Consider the following 24,004-nt stretch of genomic DNA (forward strand, 5'->3'; position numbering starts at 1 on the left):
GTCAGGACTAACTGAAAGGAAAGATACTAAGAGATTTGAAACTAGTGGGGGGAGGGGGGAATGCAAAATGATAGGAGAAGACCGGAGGGGGTGGGATGAAGCTAAGAGCTGGAAAGGTGATTGGCGAATGTGATACAGAGCTGGAGAAGGGAAAGGATCATGGGACGGGAGGCTGGGAGAAAGAAAGGGGAAGGGGGGAACACCAGAGGGAGATGGAGAACAGGCAGAGTGATGGGCAGAGAGAGAGGAAAAAAAACAAACAACTAAATATTGTCAGGGATGGGGTAAGAAGGGGAGGAGGGGCATTAACACCAGCCTCCGGGTCCAACATATTCTCCGTGAGTTTATGTATGTAATTGGTCAATTAATTTGCTAATTAATACGCTGTTTTTGAGCTGATGAAATGAACTTGTCATTTTTTCCAACTTCATTTTTCAGTGTTGTTTGAAATCCTAAGCAAAACACTACATTATGATGGTTATCTGTAAAAATCCTCTTCTTCCATGTTCTTTTCTCACTGCATCCATCAGAAAGGTGGTTCGGGAGCCTTGGGTCCCATACTTCCATGTTCAGGATCAGATATTACCCTACAATCATCAAACTTCTGAACCAATGTGGACATTTTCATTCACCACAACACTGAACTGATCATTGAGCACAACCTGTGGACTCAATTTCAAGGGCTCTTCAACTCACATTGCCAGTATTACTTATTAGAAATTTATTTATTATTTTTTAGTATTTGCACCGTATGTCTTTTGCACACTAGTTGTTTATCAGTCTTTGTATGTAGCTTTTCAATTATTCTATAGTATTTCTTTGTTCTACTATGAAAGCCTGCAAGAAAATGAATCTAAGGGTAGTATATGGTGATATATATGTACTTTAATAAATTTACCTTGAAATTTGAAGTGTTCCCAGAAATACTGGAAACAGTAGATTATCTACTCCATGTCCATTTGAGGATTGGGCCTCGTGTAAAATCCTGTGAGATTACTGTAATTAGTCATGTAAAGTCAGAAACTAAACTCAATATATTTGTGCATTTTTCAATACTTGCTACTTGACACACATTCTTCCTTATTCCCTTTTTCCTTTATAAAATTGTTCATACCATCCTTGTAGTTAGCAACATCCTCGCTGCCTGACAATCCATTCCCCACCACCTTCCTACTATCTGAAGTTCTCAAAGTGACTGACTGTTGCTGAGTTGCACAGGCCTTCTGATCTGAAACTTTCTCATGTAGTGGCTTCAGTTGCAGATGGCATCAGAGCTGAACTGCTAGCTTCCTTGCGCAGGTGTCCTTGGCTTTCAGCTTGCGTGACTGTGTAAAGCGCACAAAAGAAACCCATCTTTCCAGAGTAGGTCTAGAGTGCAAGAATTCATTGGATTAGATGTTATGAAATCAGTTAACCCAATAAACATTGGCAAATACTTTCTATTCCAGTTATCTGAATAACTGAAATATATGCATCAATTGATTTTCTTATATATTTTGCATAGATTTTACTTCATCTCCATTTATTAGATCCATGTTGTAATTAATATTTCAGAGAGGAAAGGCATGTATCTATATAGCACTTTTCACAACTATTGGATGCCTCCAACTCTTTATAGTCTGGATTGTGCTTCTGAAATTTAATCTCTCTTGTAGTATGAGAAATGTGGTGGCCATTTTGTGAGTAGCAGGCTTCCACACTCAGTAATCTAATGACCAGATACTTGGTGTTTGGTGATGTTGATTGAAGAATAAATGTTGGCTAAGATATTCTGCTAACCTCTCTGAAGTAGGGCCACAGGATCTTTCACTTGGTTCAATGCCGCATTTAAACTCCCCTACCCCCCCCCCCCCCGCCCCAGCTCCCTTACCATTGCCTAGATCGTAGGCTTGGATTTTTCTCGTGTCTCTGCGGTGAAACTCGAACTCCAACCTCCTCACTTGAGGTAAGAGTAACATAATCTTAACATAAGGTAACATAAGGTGAAAGCAGCATTTGACTTTGCAATGGGATTCCATGTCCAAGTTCTCACTAAAGTTGAGAGAGAATTGGTAACAGACTTTATCTCATTATAAAGTCAATATATCTAAATCCTTAGTTCATAAGAATGAGGGCTTGTGGTTATAGAGAAAATTGATAGACAATATTTTACGTAGTTTTCTTTCTACTCTTTGAACCGCAATCCTCAAAATCACATAGCAGGATATTTGTGGAAATGTGAATGCACGGAGTCTTGAATTATCTTTTTAAATTCTTATTTGTTTTCACAGTTAAAATGCACTCCTGACCTTCTGAAGGACCAGAAAGCACACTCACTTGCTAGCGAGGAGCTTACAAAGCAGTTAATTTTCAGTCTACTAAAGGAAGGGTAAGTTCCCAATACCAAAAGGACAAGGTTAGATGCATCAAAAATTGAGCTGAATAGTGGCTTTGAAGATTTGTGAAAGGGAAGCACCAGTGGTGTCTACACACATGGGGGTGAAACTGGAGCTCGTCAATACAAGGCAGTCAACAGGAAAATTCAGGAAAAAGAACATCTGTTTCAAACTCACTCATGTGGAGAGTGATTGGAATTAATAGTATGGGTATTTTTATGGGGAAGTTGGATGAACACATGAAAGAAAAGTTGAGAGGGAACGTGGAAGGAGACTTAACTACAGCTTAAAAATGGGCTTGTTTCAAGGGTGTGATCTGACTTTGTGCATATATAATTCCATGTAAAGTAAATGTTCTGACTTCATTTTCCCTTCATCTTATAAGGTTCTGAGCCTCAACGATTCCATCATTCATGGCAAACCTAGCCTTGCCCATTTCTTCTCGAGTGAGTCTAAACTTCATCTCTGTACCCAGTGCAGTAGTCAGCCCCCAGTTACAGAAACTGTCCAAGTATTATTTCTATGGCAGTGAACAGCTGGTTTGCAACCAATCACAAAGTTGAATGTTGACCACTAAACAAAGCTACTGGAGACCAAAGGCATCACAACCAGACACATTTTGCTCTTCGTAGATGCCAACATCTGTACTTCCCACTTATCACATCACCTCATGTCTTTCAAGTAATGCAATGTGTTCATTTTGACTTCTCGTGGTCTAGGCAGTAGCCCAGTCTAATTTCCCAGCTGAAGCCTCAGCTCACATTTTAGTGTGGTCGAGCATTAGGATTGTGCTTGATAGAACTTCCTTTGCACCGACCCATGAGTTCTAAATTTTTGCTAGATGTTAATTCTCTGATCTAGTGACAGTGCACACAGGAATGTGGGGATGCAAGTACACAATATACCAGTGTCTGTAAGGAGTTTGTACAATCACCATGTGGGTTTCCACCTGATGCCCTTGTTTCCTTCCATATTCCTAGTAAGTTGTGAGCATGTTATGTTGGCCCCAGCAGAATTCTCACTTACTTGATTTGACACAAATAATGCATTTCACTGTATGTTTTGATGTACATGTGACAAATAAAGCTAATCTTTAAATCTTTAATCTTTGTCTTTAATATCTTCCCATAACATGGAAAAATTGAAAATCTTGTACACACCCCTTCTCCATTCAAGTTAAGTTTTTTTAGTCACGTTACCTGTTTTTAAATTACTTTTCCTAACACTGTGATGTTCATTCCTAGGAGCATTGAGAGTGACAATTTCCTGAAGAAGAAAGCAAACCTTGTATTTGACAAACTCCAAGGGACCAAAGTAAGGATGGTACTCATTTAGTCTCTAATTTTTTCTTGAATTAGTTAGTTTTATAATATTGAATGTCAGCCCTAATGATATCTCTCAATGAGATAGCTTCCACATAATAAAGATGTACAACTATGATGCATTTGTTCTTTCAAAAATATGTAAGAAATTTCACAGAATATTTATCTTTACACCACAATACAGGCCCTTTAGCCCATTATGATGTGGGCTTTTCAAAGTTCAGAGTAAATTTATTATCAAAGTACATAATGTTGCCATATACAACGCTGAGATTGTCTTCTTGTGAGCATACTCAATAAATCCAATAACCAATTCAATGAAAGACTGCACCAAACATGGAGGACACCAAACATGGAGGACAACCAGTGTGGAAAAGGCAACAAACTGTGCAAATTCAAAAGAAAAATAATAAGTAAACAAATAAGCAATAAATATTGAAAACATGAGATGAAGAGTCATTGAAGTGGGTCCATGGGTTGTGTGACTAGTTCAGTGATGAGGCAAGTGAAGTTAACCCCTGATGGCTGAGGGGTAATAAACTTTCCTGAACCTGGTGGTGTGAGTCCTGAGACTCTTGTACCACCTTCCTGATCACAGCAGCAAGAAGAGTGAGTGGTCCTTGATGATGGATGCTGCTTTCCTGTGACAATACTGTGTAGATTTGCTTTACCCATGGTGGACGGGGCCCTCCTAAGATAAATCTAGCCCTTCCCTCCTACATAACCCACCATTTTTCTATCATCTAAGTGCCTGTCTAAGAGTCTCTTATATGTTCCTAATGTATCTATCTCTCCTACTACCCTTGGCAGGGCATTCCGCACACACGCGCATGCACGTAAACATACACACCTCTTTTGGCCCTGGACAGAAGTCTCCAGCTGACCGCTCAATCTATTCCTCACATCATCTTGTACACCTCTATCAAGTTGCCTCTCATCCTCCTTCTCTCCAAAAAGAAAAGCCCTGGCTCACTCAGCCTTTCTACATAAGAAATGCTCTCTAATCCAGGCTGTATCCTAGTAGGTCTCCTCTTCAGCCTCTTCATTGCACTACTTTGCTTCAAAGCAGGAAAGCTATCATGGTGTCTTGCCATTATTTAATTCTCAGTGGACATCTCCAAGCTATTTATTGCCACATAGTTCCATGCAAACTGTCTACTCCAGTTCCCATTCTGCAGCAGTGAACTGTATTTCAAAACCTGTCAAGAGTGTTAATACCACAACACACAAAATGCTGGAGGAACTTAGCAGGCCAGGCAGCATTGATAGGAAAAAGAGTAGAGTCAAGGTTTTGGGCTGAAACCCTTCGGCAGAACTGCGGGGGGGGGGGGGGAGGAGGCTGAGGAGTAGATTTAAAAGGTGGGGGGAGGGGAGAGAGAAACACCAGATGATAGGTGAAACCTGGAGGTGGGAGGGATGAAGTAAAGAGCTGGGAAATTGATTGGTAAGATAAGGTGAGAGAGGGAAAAGGGGATGGGAAATGGAGAAGGGGGTGGGGTTTGGGGGCAATACTGGAAGTTTGAGGTTATCTAAATGGAATTACAAGGTGTTCATCACAACACTGGAGGAGGCCACAGATGGACATATGGGAATGGGAAGTGGAATTAAAATGGTTGGCCACTGGGAGATCCCACTTATTCTGGTGGATAGAGCATAAATGCTCGGTAAGGCAGTCTCCCATTCTAAGTTGGGGCTCACCGATATGCAGAAGGCCACACCGGGAGCACTCAACATGGTAAATGACCCAACAGACTCACAGGTGAAGTGTCGTCTCACCTGGAAGGACTACTTAGTGCCCTGGATGGTAGTGCGGGAGGAGGCGTGTAGGGGCAGGCGTAGCACTTGTTTTGCTTGCAAGGACAAGTGCCGGGGGGAAATCAGTGGGGAAGGATGAATGGGCAAACAAGTTGCATAGGGAGCGATCCCTGTGGAAAGCAGAAATTGGGGGTTGGGGGCAGGGGAGGAAAGATGTGCTTGGTGGCGGGATCCCATTGGAGGTGGCAGAAGTTTCAGAGAATTATATGCTGGGGCTGGTAGAGTGGTCGGTGAGGACAAGAGGAACTATATTCCTGGTAGGGTGGTGGGAGGATGAGGTGAGAGCAGATGTGTGTGAAATGGAGGAGATGCAGTTGAGCTTAGCGTTGATGGTAGAGGAAGGGAAGCCCCTTTGAAAAAGGAGGACATCTCCTTCATTCTAGAATGAAACACCTCATCCTGAGAGCAGATGCGGCAGAGATGGAGGAATTGAGAAAAGGGGATGGCAGTTTTACAAGTAGTAAGGTGGAATGAGGTGTAGTCTCCAACCTGATGGCATGAACATCGATTTCTCAAACTTGTGCTAATGCCCCCCAACTCCCTCACTAATTTTCCATTCCCCATCCCCTTTTCCCTCTCTCATCTCATCTCCCAGCTTTTTACTTCATCCCTCCCCCCTCCAGGTTTCACCTATCATCTGCTGGTTCTCTCTCCCTTCCCCACCTTTAAAATCTACTCCTCAGCTTTTTTCTCCAGTCTTGCCAAAGGGTTTTGGCCTGAAACATTGACTGTACTTTTTTCCATAGATGCTGCCTGGCCTGATGAGTTCCTCCAGCACTTTGTGTATGTTGCTTGAATTTCCAGTACCTGCAGATTTTCCTCTTGTTTGTGTTAAGGCCACAGAAAGCTTTATGTAAATTTAAGTGTGTGTCCTTGGATTTATGTTTAAATTTACTTTTCAGCTGTGGATTTCAATGGGTCTGATTTACTTGTAAACTTTTCTTGTCTATATCCTTAATATATTTCATGATTTTCCTTTGGATCTCAAAAAGAATGAAACTCATTGGTTTCTCATTATTCTACAATATCTCCAACTTGTAGCTTTGTACATGATTGCATGCTGTAAAATAAATACATTAATTCTGAGTACATAATATCTAATTTTTGTTGAAATTGAGAATTATAGGAGAAATGTAATGGTACAGCTGATGGTTAGAGCTGCTGCCTGATGTCGGACCCCAGTTACTGACATTTCACACATTTTCCTGTCACCACATGGATGTCTTAGTGCCATAAAGTGGTTGTACTAGATTACTGGCTTGCTGTTGTCTTAAGTGGGTGGTGTATTTTTCAAGCAGTTGATGGGAATGTGGGCAGGATAGTATTCGATCAGTGTGCCTGAGGGCTGTGTCAACTTGCTTGGCCAAAGGACTGTTTACCTGTTGCCTGGCTCAATTTGAACAGGCTTGTGGACAGTTCACTATTGCTCTACCTTTCACTCCATTAAGTATGAGCCCATAAAACATGGGAGCAAAATTAGGCCTTTTCAACCCCATTTTCCTGTCTTCTTTCCATGCCCTGACTAATCAAGAACCTATCATCCTCTGCCATAAATATACCCAATGAATTGACTTCCACAGCTACTTGTAACAATGAATTCCACAGATTCATCACCCTCTTGCTAAAAATCTTACTTCCTTATTTTCTTCTACACAGGTGACAGTACTGTAGTCATGTCAAGTTGAGACTCCTTAAAGCATATAACACCACCATGATACAGCTTTGATAGATTACAGTGTAGATCTTCACCTAATTTTCTTGTTTCTCCCCCCCACATTCAGTATGCAGAATTATCACCTGATCTTGGGGGTGTTGCTACTCGGAAGAATGATTTAGAGAAAAAGGTCATAGAATTGCAGCAAAATTTTGAAGAAGAATTAACGGTAAGCACTCTGTACTTCACAATTATGTGATTTGAGTTTTCATTGGGCATTGTGTATTTAGAAGGGGTGGGGGGAAGAGACTCTCTGAAACCTATTGAATATTGAAAGTCTTAAATAGAGTGAATGTGGAAATGATGTTTCCTACAGTGGGACATCTAGGACCAGAGGTCACAGCCTCAGAATACAAGGAGAGAGATGAAGAGAAATTTAGTTAGCCAGAGGGTGGTGAATCTGTGGAATTCATTGCCCCAGATGGCAGTGGAGACTAAGTCATTTGGTATATTTAATAGAGGTTGATGGGTTGCTGATTAGTCAGGGCGTCAAAGGTTGCGGGGAGAAGGCAGGAGAATGGGGGTTGAAAGGGATAAATCAGTCATGATGGAATGGCGGAGCAGACTCTAAGGGCCAAATGGCCTAATTCTGCTCCTATTCTTATGATCTTGTGCTACAAGAGTCCTGTGTTATCTCAATTATCCTACACTGGCATCCACTTAGTGTTACCCTGCGGAGTTCTGATTTGTACAATGCTCTTGCTCCGTCCGAGCAGTCGTCACAAGTCCTCGGTCTACATCCTTCTGTGTTTGGAACCTGACAGGAAATCCTGCCCACTGCTGGAATTCCAGCTACACCGAACCAGTAATTTCATGCAGAGGGAACCACAGCAATGTTAAAAAGTTATCTGTGAGGACTGGTGCTGGGAGAGAGTGTTGCTCTTTACCTGTAACTGGGCTCAGCTGTATCCTGGTCAGCCTGATGAATATAGACCAATACTGGTTACTATCAGTGGCTGTTTCACATGTTGCCTGAATCGCCTGTTCTCTTTTAGTACCTGTAACTCAACATAATAGAAGCCCTTTGTTTAGCTGCCCCATATCTCAGTGCTGATTGTTCTCTAGGCAGCCGTTGCCTTGGGTTAATCAGATTACCTTATCTCTTCTATTCATCCGGGCAGTTCTTGGCACAACAGTGGGATGGGGAGGGTATCATTTCAGATTCCTGACATAGCAGTGCAGTCAATAACATGTTTGTAATATAATGAGTTCTTCCGGCATTAGCATGCACGTTCAAGGAAAGCATCATTAGCCCTAAGAGACACCAAAAGCCATGTTATTATGAACACCAGAGATTCTGTGGATGCTGGAAAACCAGGGCAACATGCACAAAATGCTGGAGGTACTCAGCAGGTCAGGCAGCATCTATGAAAATGAGTAAACTACTGATGGTTTGAGCAGGGACCCTTCAACAGGACTATAGTAATTATATTAAATACTATTATAATTTATACTACAATATAAATCCTATTATATGCTGTGGTGATTTATTAATGGGTGAAATTTCTATGTGTGGGTATGTGCATATTTTGAGGTTTTAATGAGGCAATTAGCATACCATATAATATTTAAATTGAACTCGTACGCATGGGGGGAGTACATGAAAGTACAAATACAGATTCTGCACTTTAAAATATAGAAAAATTGTAACACTAAGAGGTATAGGAGAATTTGGTCTGTTACTGGTAGTGAGAGAAGTTTAGAGTGGATAAATAACAATACACACAAGGCATATTAAAAAGAATTATTTTTCCTGTGATGCATTGACTTTCAAGCAACCTTTGCCATTTTTTAAACAAATTTATTCAGATACAGCACAGAAGAGACCCTTCTGGCCCAGCAAACCCCAATTTAACCCTTAGCCTAATCACAGGACAATTTTCAATGACCAATTAACCTATCAACCCTTATGTCTTTGGGGTGTATGTGGGAGGGAAGCAGAGCACCCAGAGGAAACCCATGCGGTCACGGGGAGAATGCACAAACTTCTTACAGGCAGCAGCAGGAATTGATCCTAGGTCACTTGTACTGTAAAATGTTGTGCTAACCAGTACACTGTCGTGCCATCCCAGACATTGTTCTCCTCCTGCCATTTTCTGCACTGTATTCCATGCACAGTGCTACCAAACCTATAACCTGTACATGGGAGTTTTAAACCCATCTCTGCAAGATCTGCTGCTGAATTTGCTAAACCTGGCAATCTTCTGTCTCTTGAGAAAATTTGAGAACTAATGTGCTTTTAAAGGACAACCAACCACCGCTGCCCAATGTTGGTTTGCATTTTGCTCTTGTCTGACTGTAGATTGGGTTGTTAAATTGGTGTAAGAGTTTTGTTGTCTTGTGAAGATGGGTTGAGCAAGCTAGGGCTTTTCTCTTTAGAAGATGAAAGGCTGCTTGATAGAGGTTTACAGGATGAGGCATTGACTGTTTAGATAGCCAGAGACATTTTCCTAGGGCAGAGATGGCTAATACCAGGGTACATAATTTTAAGATGATGGGAGGAAAGCATAGGGGAGGATGTCAAGTAGTTTTTTTTACGCAGAGAGTTGTGGACACGTAGAACACCCTGCCAGGGTAGTGGTGGAGGCAGATACATTAGGGATATTTGAGTACATGGTTGATAGAAAAACAGAGGGTTATATAGGAGGGAAGGTTTAGATGGATCTTAGAGTAGATTGAAGGTGTTACGTACCCAGTAACTGGGTGTCAGACCAGCAAAGACAGATGTATCCGTTGGAGTCTGGTGGTACCAAAACTAAAGGTGTTTATTAGTAAACTGCACAATATAGTATCAAAAATGCAAATATACATATAAAACAAGTTAGCAATAATAAACCTAAAAGTGTAGGAATAATAATAAGCAATAATAAACAAGCTCTATCGATGTCTAGGGGTAAATGAATTATCATAGAAAAGTATAAAGTTCAGTTCATACGTGCTGAGGTAGTTATGGTTGTGTTGTAATCGTTGGGGAGAGAGAGAGAGAGAGATTAGGCAGCTGCAGCAGGCAAACCTTCTGTGGCTTTCTTTAACCCGTTGTGTTGTTGTGGCCATTCAGTTATGACCCCTCCGTCCTTCAGCTGGACCGTTCTTCTGTGGTGGACTCGTCACTCTGGCATGAGTGGACACACACACAAGTCCCCACCGGCCCTGCTGTAACACTGTGAGCTTTACTGACAGATCTCCTGGTTCGGTCTCCGAAGCCCCCACCTTTCTGTGGGTTCCCAACACTCAGTCAGTGTCCACTGGTGTGTCTGAAGGGTGTCTCTCCAGACCTGTCTTTTATCCCTACTCACAGGGTCTCAGCTATCCATCAACTCTGAATGACCGTGTCCATCAAGTTAGGCCACTCCTGCTGTCTCCTGAGGAATGTTAACGAGCAAAGTAAAGTCCTTGTAGTGAAGGGTAAATAATCCAGGAAGAGTCAAAATACAATAGATCAACAGTCTCTCCCTCCCTCTTATCTGTAGCAGATGTTCTTGCCTGGGCTTTATCTCTATCTCTCTCTCTCTCAGTAGCAGCATAGCAACAGCAATAGTTTGTAGTTCTCGGGGGGGGGGGGGAATGGTTAACTCTGCACCCCATTTCCATCAGGTCTGTCCATCACTCATAACAAAGGGTCTGAACATCATTGTGAGCTGAAGGACCTGTACTATGCTGTACCGTTTTATGTTTTGTTTATTGAAGAATAAATGATTCCCAATACTAGAGGAAGATGATTAAATCAGACATTCCTGGACATCCCAGGAATGTTTTCTTTTAAGGAAGAGTTAGCTGCAGTGCATTGTTGATAGCTTTGCATTGCATCCCTTTTGCCGAGTGTGTTAGCCTATTACCCTATTGGTACAGAAGCCTGAAATCTCACCACCACCACCACCAGATTCATTCGGTTCTAAAACTAACCAGCAAAACTACTATTTAGCAACACTAAAATCATTTCAATTCTTTCCACTAAAATGGACTGCATTTTTTCTTCCAATTGTTTTCCATCTTGTAAGAAATGTGTATAATTTGTTTAATTTGTTTTCCTTGTTCTGTTTCTATCCTTTGTGCCTGTGATGCTGCTGTAAGTTTTTCATTGCACCTGTGCGTATGTGGAATTGTGCTTTTGACAATAAACATTACTTTTCATCGGACAACATGGAAGCAGCATGAGGTGTCTCTGCTGCACCACCTAGTGGCAAACTACAGAATAGCAGCAGAAGAATGAGGTGACTGCGGATTTTATAAAAGGGCTTGTTTCCTTTTGTGCAACTTGCCCAACCACAGGGTGTATACCTAAGGGCTTTATGGTAGATAGGAAATTAAGTAGCCATTTATGGATATTTCCTCCCACAAATTGGATTGAGGGACAAATATTGCCCAGGCACTAATGGTAACTCCAAAATTGTGCCAGGATGCATTTCAGCTGAGCAGGCTGCATATTTTATTCAAAAGCTGGTACCTCTGAGCTGACAGTACAGCTCTCCTTCATGTTTGCACTGGGGCTGTAGGTGTGATATGCCCTACGTTATAATCCTCTTTTAGAGGATTGCTGCCTGCAAAGCTGAATCAAAAGCCTATTTATTTTTGCATACAGAAAAGATGTTCAAACCAATGAATTTATTTTTATTGTACTTAATGAAAACCCTTGTCAAGTCAGTGAGTAACACGGGGCAGGATGTATGGCTTGCAGTGAGTAACACTTGGGGCAGGATGTATGGCTTGTACAAATCTATTGTACAAAAAAGTTACTTTACTCCACAAAAAAGTATTTAAAGAAAGGGTGTACGTCCCAATAAAGCAGGGCTAATTTCATTCAAGAAGTGTAAGGTGTAGAGGTTATCTACTTAAATCACATAGAGAAAATGAAACTTTGAATCTAAGGCTTGATTAATGGGAATTTATCAAATATCTTCACTCCGTGCTGAATGGTATTGCCACTACATCTGGCCTTTTGTGTACTGTGGGTTTCTTAGCCAATCCTCACGTTCAACCACATCAGTGGGTTCCTGAATCTGAACTAATGGACCAACTTCAAATATCTACAGAGGGCAGTAGTATTCTGTTATATGCAGTGTGCAGCAGAAGTGCTTCCACTGGGCTCTGGATTTTGAACACTCAGTCTGTGTGTCTCCTTGTGGGATTAAACCCACTGTATATTTCACAAGTAGTTGCAGTGCTGACAAGAGAAGACATCTCTCTACCAAGCTTCCAAGGTCAGTATAACACAAAAAAGGGAGGAAACAGCAGAAGGTCTTGTCTTCATCTACTCAACACAAATCAGCCATTAGTTCTATGTATTTAGTCCTCTGATTACACTATTTGCTAAAAGTGATGAACTCTTAATTTTTCTGCCTCACCACCTTCCCCTCTTCCCCTGCAATTCTCCAGAAATGTCAGCAGCTGAGAGCACAGAAAGACCAAAACAAGTTGGAGCTGCAGGATCTACGACTCCAGCTGGAGGAGAATATAGAGGAGAGGACTCAGTTACACTCACTCTACCAAAAGAACAGAAAAGAACTCCAGAATAACATCGAAGAGTAAGAGCATGAAAATTAATCTGTTTCACTCCTCACTTCTCTTGCATCCTTAAGCGTGTTTGAGGCCTCCATTGGTTGTGGTCATTCATGGATGTTGCACCCTAGCTGTCTACGATCAGTCGATACAATGTCCAGGGCAATAGGATATGGAGAGCAGGTTGTTGTCCATGCGGCAGGCTCCCCCTATCCATGGAGCTGATGAACCCAAAGGAACAACGAAACCAATACAGTTTGGCACTAGTGGCATTGCAGGAGTTGCCAGTCAGGTTTGCACTCAATATAGGACTGCTTTAGAGATCCCTGCTCTGGATATTTCCTTGGGATTTACCCCTAAGCCTTCCCTATGAGTAGGTATAGCTGCAAGGCAGTGGAGGTTTAAGATCAGAGTTTTCCTTCTAGATGAGCTGCCAACCACAGCTGACAAGCCCCATCTGCACAAAGTGACTGGTTTTAAGGCACACAGTAACCCAGCTTAGCCCATTCTTATGTCAGTAGAAATGGTTCTGCTGGGTTTAGTAGCTAATACACAAGTAGAGGCTAGGAGCTGGACTTGGTTGTCAGAAGCTATTTGAGATGCACGCCATTGGGAGCATTTAATGAGTAGTGAAAGCTTATCCCCACTGACGCCCCCCCCCCCCCACTCCCAACAGAGTTTAACCTAAATTTGGAGGGGGATGGGAATCAGAATGCCAGAACAGATAGTAGAATGGTTGTGGAGACAGATATTGTTAAGACACTCGGACAAAGTCAGGAATCAGAAGGGTTAAGCATGATGCGACTAATGATCTGAGTTGCATATATTTCAATGCAAGAAGTATTGTAGGAAAGGCAGATTAGCTGGGGTCATCGAATTATGATTAGTGAGACTTGGTTGCAGGAAGGGCAGGACAGGCAGCTCAATATTCTGGGGTTCCATTGTTCTAGATGTGATATGGTATTGCTAGTCAGTGAAAATGTTACTGCAGTACTCAGTCAGGACACAGAACTTGTCTAGTGAGGCTTTATGGGTGGAACTGAAGAATAAGAAAGGTATGACCATGTTAATAGGGCTATATTAGAGACCACACAATAGTCCTTGAGATTTAGAGGAACAAATTGTTAGAAAGATCGCAGACTGTTGCAAGAAACACAAGGTTGTGATAAGTGATTTTAACGTTCCATATATTAACTGGGACTCCCATATTGTAAAAAGACGAGATTGTATAGAGTTTTTCAGATGTGTTCGGGATTAATTCCTTAATCAGTATATATGTCCTAAGTGTGCAATATTTCAGATTCAGTTTATTGTCTTTTATAAACCACAAATACAATGCAGTTAAAAAATGAGACAACGTTCTCCGGAATGATATCACGAAAAAGCACAAAACAGACCACACAAAAAAAACCACATAACGTTTGGCAATCCCCAGTCCAGAGTCCGGAGAGGCTGTTGCGTATCGATATCGCACTACCGTCTTAGCACGTTCCCCGAAAAGGAACTACAAACCCATCAGACAAAATTAAAGCTACAAGACCTACACAAAACCACATAGTTACATATAGTTATAGTTAAAATATAGTTTCAACAGTGCAGACAATACCATAATTGATAAAAGACTAACTGACAAAAACTATATAATTATAACACATAGTTTCAACAGTGCAAAGCAATACCATAATCTGATAAAGAGCAGTCCATGCACGGTTTAAAAGAAAGTCTCAAAGTCCCGACAGCCCATCATCTGACGCAGACTGTAGAAGGAAGAAAAACTCTTCCTGCCATGAACCTCCAGCGCTGCAGCTTGCCAGTACAGCACTCTGGGAGCCCCGACCACAGCCAACTCCGAGTCCATCCGAAAACTTCAAGCCTCCGACCAGCCCTCCGACACCGAGCAACATCTCTGCCGAGTTCTTCGACCACGGCACCGGCCGCCAAGCAACAGGCAAAGCCGAGGATTCAGGGCCTTCCTCCCGGAAATTTTTCCGATCGCACAGTAGCAGCAGCCGCGAAACAGGCATTTCAAAAGTTTCACCAGATGTTCCTCCGTGCTTCTCATGTCCATCTCCATCAAATCAGGATTGTTCACAGCATCCTACATGACAGATTACAGATATTCATTCCAAAGTGGCCACTGCGCGCTGCGTCGCGCCGCCATCTTGCAACATTTAATCTTAGCCAATCCTCACCTTCAACCACATCAGTGGGTTCCTGAATCTGAACTCATTTGATCTCCTATCAGGGAATAAGGCAGTTCGCAGAAGTATGTGTAGAGGAACACTTTGCATGTAGTGATCATAATGCCATTAGTTTTAAGGTGATTACGGAAATGGATAGGTCTCGTCCTCAGTTTGAGGTTCTAAATTGGAGAAAGGCTATTTTCGATATCAGAAAGGATCTGGCAAGTGTGGATTGGGACAGGCTGTTTTCTGGCAAAGGAGTACTTGGTAAGTGGGAAGCCTTCAGAAGTGAAATTTTCAAGGAAAACAGATTTGGAAACCTTGGTTTTCAAGACAAATTGAGGCCCTGGTTAAGGTGGAAAATAATAGTGTATTGGCAGGTATAAGACGTTTCTGAGGCTAAATTTGAAGTATTGTGTGCAATTTAGGTCACCTACCTAGAGGAAAGAGGTAAGGTTGAAAGAGTACACAGAAAATTTACAAGGATTTTGCCAGATCTGGAGGACTTAAGTTAATAGGAAAGGTTGAATAGGTTAAGACTATATTCCTTAGAATGTAGTAAATTGAAGGGAGATTTAATAAAGGTGTTCAAAATTGAGGTGTAGTGAGAGAGTAAATACAAACAGGTTTTTTCCACTGAGGTTGGGTGAGACTACAACTAGATTTAGTCAAGGGTTAAAGGTGAAAGATGAAATGTTTAAGGGAAACATGAAGGGGAACTTTTTCACTCAGAGGGTGGTGAGAGTGTGGAATGAGCTGCCAGCGCAAGTGGTTGATGCAGTTTAAGGGAAGTTTGGATAGGTACATGGATGGTACGGGTATGGAGAACTATGGTGCAGGTCAGTGGGTCTAGACAGTTTAAATGGTTTGGCACAGACTAGATGGGCCAAAGGGGCTGTTCTTTGATGCAGTTTTCAATGACATGTACTTGCGTAATTTACTTTAAACTTTTGAAACTGTGGATCAGGCAGCATCTGTGGAAAAGAAACAATTAATATTAAAGCTCACAGACTCTTCATCAGAACTCAGGAGTTTATCCTATGCTAGAGTGGGACAGGGATGGGAGTGAGGTTGGGTGTGAAATAACTGCTATGTATATAGCCCAATCTTATGTAAACATACTTGAACTTTAATGACCACTCAATTTAATGTGTTTAACATCAAAGAGAATCAGATTGTAGAGAGGGTTTGAAAGGGTTCTTGAATACGGCTCACAAGCAAGAGATGCCTGTAGTTACAGCTGTCACTGAGTCCCAACTTGCTTATCTGGCCGAATGCTGACGTGCCAAACTCTGTATAATTATTTACCTCTGCTACAATCATTCATTATGGCAGTTGCTATAAGTCACTGGTTATTTGAGATCTTCTCAAAAACAAATATAAGTTTTGAAGACAGCTGCTTTTCACATTGTTATGTGGTGTGAAACTCTGACTTTAAATGTATAAGCAGGCCCTTTGGTCCATCTTGTGCATGCTGACCAAGTTGCCTCCCTGACATTGTCCCATTTTCTTGTCTTTGGCCCATATCCCTCCAAACCTTTTCTATACATAAACTTGCCTAAATGACATCTAATTGTTGTACTTATGCCCGTGGATACCCTAACACCAACTCTCTAATAAAAAAATAACTTTTTTTTGACTTGCAGAATTTGTTTTTCCTACTCTTTGCTCCTCATTTTTCAAATATATTTTCCCCTCTAAAACTTTTCTGTCCCTGCTGGCTTTCACTATCCCATTTATTTATGTAGTTTCCTGATTTTAATTTGGTGTTGTTCAGAAGTTTATTGTTGGGTGTCTGTGACTCCATTTATTTATATTTTATTTAGAGTTACAGCATGGTAACAGACTCTTTCAGCCCAGTGAGCCCACACTGCCCAATTACACCCATGACCACTTAACATTGTCAGCTGTATGTCTTTGGAATGGGAGAGGAAACCAGAGCACTCAGAAGAAATCCACCCAGTCGTGGGGAGAACGTACAAATTCCTTGCATTCTTGTAAACAAAATAGTCTACAAGAACATGTCCTTTTGATTAAACCCCTTTCTCAGAACTTCAATAGCAGAAAAAGTGACAATAATTGGTCTTGAATTGTTTTCATTAGCTCTGGCTTGTCTGAGATCAGCTGTTCAATTATTCTTCTTCAAGCCTGAACTAAGGTTTTAGAATTCTGATCCCTCCTTCTGTTACCAGATCTAGATTCACATCCCATTATTAAATGGTTCAGAAGTTAAAATTTTCCCTGGGTTTGCAACTTAAATCTTATCACTGTTTTCACCATTATTAAACCTTTATCCTAAGTATGGGTATAGTTCTCCTTTTCTGACTGCCACAGGTTATGGTGATTTGTTGTTTTTCTGATGATGTCTTCTAATATCTTATTAAGGTGGGTAGCATGGTAGCATAGCAGTTATCACAACACTTTACAGCACCAGTTGTAAGAAAGGGGTTTGATTCCTTTGGGTGCTCTGCTTTCCTCCCACGTTCCATGGATGTAAAGGTTAGGTTTAGTAAGCTGCAGATATGATATGTTGGTCGCAGACACCAACGTGGTGATGTTTGCAGGCTGCCCCCAGCACAATCCTCGTGACTTTATTTGACACAAACTGACATATTTCACTGTATGTTTTGATGTACATGTGACAAATCTTTAATCTACACTTCCTTTTGAGATAATATAGCCATTGTTCCCCCTAATCAAACATTCAGCACCTTTCAAGATTTTTAAGCCCAAGACTGGACATGGGTGCTTCGCCTTGTAATTTATTTCTTCACTCTCTCCTTAGTTTGAAGAAGGTGAAGATGGAGAAGGATACGTTGGAAGCTGAAATGAAAGATTTGCAGGAAGAAATGTCACTGTTGCAGAAAGAACTGAGGACAGTAAGGAAATCTGCAGGAAATGGTGGTGACCAAGAAACTTTACAGGTATGTGACTTTTCATTTTGAATACTCATTCAAAAATCACACAAATTTCATCTTTGCATTTCCCCTCCTGAAATGAATGAACCAGAATGTTTTTCCCTCTCTTATCCCACTTTATTTAGTCAGATAAGGATCCTTTATCATGTAGTTGGATCAACTTGATCAACAGTATCAGAATGTGCTATTAACTAATTGCCTTTGAGGGCCCTATTAAGGAAATAGAGTGGGGGTGGGTAAAACAAGTGAAATAACATAAGAAAAGTAGGAAATATAAAAAGCCTTTTCTACAATATAGACTAGAATAAGGATAGGTCTTCATATGTCATAAAATTTGTTTTGCAGCAGCAGTACATTGTAATGCTTTATAAAAAGAATAAATTATAATAAGTATACTGGACCTTAAAATAGTGAGGTAGTGTACATGGGTTCATTGTCCATTCAGAATCCTGAAACATTGAGTGTGTGTATACAGGCTTCTATGCCTCCTGCTAGATGGTAGCAATGAGAATAAGACCAGATTTAGTATCTGATTATTCAACTGTTGCCTCCTGGGAAAGAGAGTTAATAACTTTTTATTGCCATTCTCATTACTGGTGTTTTTATAGTTTAACTCTGGGCTTTAAGTTGTGGTTTTTGGTTAGGTTGTGGGAAGCCCATTAATGTATTCTTATTCAATCAGACTAAAGCTAACTCTAATTGAAAGGAATTGTTGTATCTGTAGATGGCATTAATGCAGAGATGTTAAGCGATTTCTAGCAATGCAAAGGATTGCGATCCTATAAAGCCATCTGTATTGTGGGTTTTTTCTGTAACAGGAACCCCTTTTTCCCATTGAATCCCATGTTATAAATGGTGATTCATTCCCCCTACAGGATGTATTCCTGTGGTGTTGAGCCATTTCATTGGTCAAGACAAATTGACCCACCTAAGGCCAACATTAGATATTAAGGTAAGGATGGGAATGGACGATGCTTGTGGAAAAGAAACAATACATTTTGTCAAGTTTTATTTTTAATAACTCACTACTGTGAGGCAATAACATTTTGATATGACATCATGTCAATTGGGTTGACCTTCGCCGATGAATGCCTCCTTTGCCGCTCCCTCTCCAGTCTGAATCAGAATCAGTCTGACGTGTGCCCTGTAATTTGTTTCTTTGTGGTAGCAATATATTGTAGGTATGACAAATAGTGAGGCAGTGTTCATAGCATTCAGACCTCTGGTGGCAGAGGGGAAGAATCTGTTCCTAATGTCGCAAGAATCGACATCTTAAGTGTACAGTGCTGCTGTAGTCTTATCTGAAAGGCATTTTCACTAATGAGCAAGACGTGGAGTAAGAAAGGCTTTAGGAAGTGGAGATAATCAGGGAAAGAGATGGAATTTGAGGGTCAGGTTTGATGAAAGGATGATGGTGACAAAGAGGGTAACGGGTTAAGGTCCAGTAAATTAGTGGAAGTGGAGTGAATACTGAGGGATTACTACAAGGAACAGGCTTTCTCACACTACATCATCTGAGAAAATACCTCACAGATGAAGAGTATGGTAGCATTGCACTCTAAGATGGAGTTGCCATGACAAAGAAAGGTCTGGGTTGTGGTGCCAATCAAATCGATGTGATGTAATTTCCAAATCTTATTGGTCCACTTTTTTGAGTGACTAGAAATTTTAAAAAGACAGCAGAATTCAATTTTTCTTTCACATTTCATTTTATTTCTTATAGGAGTGAATTTTATTTTGTCTGTATAAAAATAGATTTGTGAAGGATGCATAACTCAAACGGCTGTAAGGACGGAGCTGTCTGTGCTTCCATTACTAGGACCCATGGTTGTCATTTTTATTACTGCTTTTGAAATTTTGAGCGGAAGGATTTGTATCAAAAGGATAGGGTGAAGAATCTCTGGAAAACTTAGTTCAGGAGAGTTGTAGTACTTTAGACAGAATTTTTTGAAAGATTTGGGAAACTTGCATACAAGCTGGGCGCCACGGTAGCGTAGCAGTTAGCGCAATACTGTTACAGCTTAAGGTCTTGGATTTTGGAGTTTAATTCTGGCACTGTCTTTGTATACCCTCCCCATGGAATAGGCGTGCCAGTTTGTTCTTGCAGTCCAAAGTTGTACCAGGTCATTATGAATTGTCCTGTGATTAGTTTAGGATCTAATCAGTGTTTGTTAGGGATTGCTAAGGTAGTGTGGCTGGAAGAGCCTACTCCATGCTGTATTTCAAAATGGATAGGTAAGAAGAGTTGAGCCCTAGGGCAGATCAGGATTGACAGAGCAGGCCTTGGGGATCAGGTGGCTTGCATTTACTCATATTTTCTTGTTCTTGTACGTTCACCGAGACTATCATTTATGGTTTGACAGACACACAAACTATAATTGGGCACACGTCATAGTTTCCAAATTTGCAGAGGTAGTTGGTCCTGGAGATTGTGAAGTGTGAAGGATTAGCAGCAGACTCCAATAATCATGTTTAGCCGAGGTACAGAGTGGATGCTCCACGTCAAGTTTTTTCTAAGATCACTACTGTCACAGAGCTGTGATATCAAGAAATGGCTGTATGCACTTGATACATGAAAAGTTAAGGGACTGAGCATTCTGGCAATAGTCCTTTGCATCTTATTACACATCTGGCATCAATCTGATCATGTGATGGAAAATTGTATTAATTTCCACCTGATGTGTTTCCCCTCTGTCAACAGTAAAGTATTGGAAAATATTGTTAAGAGTGCTACCTTCTGCATCTTATTGGATGCCTGCACTACACTTTCTCTAACTGTAACACTATATTCCATATTCTATATTCATGCTCTTCCCTCTATACTATCTCAATGTGTTGATGTGTGAAAATCTGTGCCAGTGTGACAATAACAAACTAATTACCAGTTATCAGCATTTAGTCATAATGAACTGTTTACACAACTTATGTACTTTTCATATCACGTTCTTCCCTTTATTGCTTATTATTGCTTTATTTATTACTATTGTTTTTTTTTCCCTCCTTGTATTTGTAGTTTGTTGTCTTTTGCACATTGGCTGTCCGCCTTGTGTGTAGTGTTTTTTTTTGTTAATCCCGTTGTGTTTCTTTATATTTACCATGATTACTCGCAAGAAAATGAATCTCAGGGTAGCATAAGATGACATAGATGTACTTTGATAATAAATTTACTTTAGACCTTGAACTTTTAATAGGCTTCCAAAGTTCAGTCAGGGCTTCCTCAAAAGACAAAGCCTCCATATCCTTGGCAGTCTTATACAGCTTTGCTTCCAAGATTGCATTCTCATATGAATCCATCTAACTGTTAGTTCTCCCACTTTTTACTGTTCTGTGTTGAAATTTCTTCTTGTCTTCACCTTTCCTTTCTCTATGTCTTCAAAGTTTCAGAGCCCTCTATTTTCTTCCTTGTACAGCTCTCCATGTTATTTCTGAGTTGCAACCACCCCAAGCTATTTAATCAGAATCAGGTTTATTATCATTCACATATGTCATGAAATTTGTTGTTTCATGGATACAGTACAGTGCAATACACAGAAGTTACCATGAGTTACAAAATAGTATAAAACATAGAACATAGATCAGTACAGGTTCTTCAGCCCATGATGTTGTTCCGGTCTTTTAACTTGCTCTGAATATCAATCTAATCCTTCCTCCCCCATCCCCACGTAGCCCTCCAGCTTTCGTTCATCCATGTGCCAATCTTAAGAATTTCTTAAATGCCCCTAATATTTCTGCCTTTGCCACCCCTGGCAGAGCATTCCATGCACCGACCACTGACTCAGAAATCCTACCTCCTAAAATCCTCCCTATACTTTCCTCTAATCTCCTTAAAAATTACGCTATTGAATTAGCGATTTCCACGCTGAGAAAAAGTCTCTGGCTGTCTGTGAAATATATAAATATGTAAATTTACTATGAGAGTGAGTGAGAGAGTTACTGAGGAAATAGAGCAGATGGAGAGAACCAGGAGGGTCAGTAACCAAGGCACTTGTATTTAAGATAATTGACAAAGACATGGGTGAAGTTCATAATGTTTTAGCTCATCAAGCATGGTATGGAATGCACTGTCTTAAATAATATCTGAAGCAGATTATGTCATAACTTGCAAGTACTTGCTTGTGTATCTTGTATCTTGAAAGGATGACCCTTCCTGTTGTTAAATCAGAAGATGGTGGGGCTAATTCATACTTCTTTCATAAAGACATAAGCACAGGCACAAGGATGACCTCTCTGTATAATTTTCTTCTGACAGGAGTTGGCGAGAACGAAAGAGGAGCTGGATATGGTTGCTACTGCAAAACAGACAGTGGAAGACATCTTAAGGCAGAAAGAAAGGGAGTTGACTGCCCTGAAGGGGGTTCTGAAGGAGGAGGTGAGCAGTCATGATAAAGCAATGGAAGAGCTTACAGCCCAGTATCAGAAGGATATGGAACAGTTGAGGAAAAACATTGATGAGGTGTCTCAGGTGAGTGGGAATTATTTCCTTTTAAACTGCTTTCCCTTTCCCTAAAGAATTTGTATCCTGATTTTATGAAGTTCGACTATAATTAGATCTTGTTTTGCTTTATTTGTTGTGTACAACCACTCAGTCTCCTTCCTCTCTCATGAAGATTATGGGGGGTACTATGCAGCTTATATATTGTTGAAAACTTTGCTAAAGTTAAATCAAGTTTGTCATATGCACTAGTGCAATGAAAAGCTTGCAACAACAGTATCACAGGCACACAGCATCATATAAACAGAATTCATAAGAAAAAACTAAATTAAACATAAAATTATACTTTTTTTCAAGAAAGCAATTAATACAAAATAAAAACAGTCTGTTTTAGTGCAAAGTAGTCAGTGTCCATCGTGTTGCTAAATTGTAGCGATTGGGTTATGCAGGTAATTTCATGAACTGACTGGTTGAAGGAAAGTAGCTGTTGAACCTAGTGGTGTGGGACTTCCTGTTTCTGTGTCTCCTGCCCTATGGTAGTTTCGAGAAGATTGCACAGCCTGGGTGGTGGGAATCTTTGATAATAGAGGCTTTTTATGCAGTGAAACGTTTGAAGCATAATTCATGTGGTCCCATTTCATTGGTTTTTGCAACAGTGCTGAAATTTATAAAATTATTGGCCTCTCAGACCAAGTGGAACCATGGGACCATCTTTCTGCAATTAATTTAGAACAGACCTCATTAATTCAACACCATGCTAGTAACACCACTTAGTCATAGAGCAGTACAGCACATATACAGACCCTTTGTCCTAACTGTCTGTACTGCCTAGTCCAGACGGCATTTTCAGAAGGCATTTGATAAGGTCCCACATAGGAGATTGGTGGGTAAAATTAAAGTTCATGGCATTGGAGGGAAGACATTGACATGGATAGAAAACTGGTTGGCAGATAGAAAGCAAAGGGTAGCGGTGAATGGGTGTTTCTCGGAATGGCAGGTGGTGACTAGTGGGGTGCCACAGGGCTCGGTATTGGGACCACAGCTATTTACGATTTACGTCAACGATTTAGATGAAGGCATTGAGAATAACTTCAGCAAGTTTGCTGATGATACTAAGCTGGGTGGCAGTGTGACATGTGATAAAGATGTTAGGAGAATTCAGGGTGACTTGGATAGGCTGAGTGAGTGGGCAGATACTTGGCAGATGACGTTTAATGTGAATAAGTGTGAGGTTATCCACTTTGGGAGTAAGAACAGGAAGGCAGATTATTATCTGAACGGTGTAAAGTTAGGTAAGGGAGAAATACAAAGAGATCTAGGAGTCCATGTTCATCAGTCACTGAAGGTGAATGAGCAAGTGCAGCAGGCAGTGAAGAAGGCTAATGGAATGTTGGCCTTTATTACAAAGGGAATTGAGTACAAGAGCAAGGAAATCCTCTTGCATTTGTACAGGGCCCTGGTGAGACCACACCTGGAGTATTGTGTACAATTTTGGTCTCCAGGGTTAAGGACGGACATCCTGGCTGTAGAGGAAGTGCAGCATAGATTCACAAGGTTAATTCCTGGGATGTCAGGACTGTCTTACGCAGAGAGGTTAGAGAGACTGGGCTTGTACACGCTGGAATTAAGGAGATTGAGAGGGGATCTGATTGCAACATATAAGATTATTAAGGGATTGGACAAGATAGAGGCAGGAAATATGTTCCAGATGCTGGGAGAGTCCTGTACCAGAGGGCATGGTTTGAGAAT

At 40.9% G+C, this 24,004-nt stretch overlaps 1 protein-coding gene across 3 annotated transcripts in view; it reads left to right on the forward strand.

Annotated features, from left to right (window-relative positions):
• cgnb (cingulin b) overlaps nt 1-24,004 on the forward strand; it is a 153,642-nt gene that overhangs the window by 68,015 nt on the left and 61,623 nt on the right. For all 3 annotated transcript variants that reach the window (XM_073061089.1, XM_073061091.1, XM_073061090.1), the window contains exons 3-8: nt 2,271-2,368; nt 3,620-3,689; nt 7,294-7,395; nt 12,600-12,748; nt 17,691-17,829; nt 22,073-22,285. In XM_073061089.1, the coding sequence (XP_072917190.1) occupies nt 2,271-2,368; nt 3,620-3,689; nt 7,294-7,395; nt 12,600-12,748; nt 17,691-17,829; nt 22,073-22,285 (771 nt within the window). The remainder of the gene's footprint in view (nt 1-2,270; nt 2,369-3,619; nt 3,690-7,293; nt 7,396-12,599; nt 12,749-17,690; nt 17,830-22,072; nt 22,286-24,004) is intronic.

Source organism: Hemitrygon akajei, chromosome 11 (assembly GCF_048418815.1).
Source record: "Hemitrygon akajei chromosome 11, sHemAka1.3, whole genome shotgun sequence".
Taxonomy (NCBI): Eukaryota; Metazoa; Chordata; class Chondrichthyes; order Myliobatiformes; family Dasyatidae; genus Hemitrygon; species Hemitrygon akajei.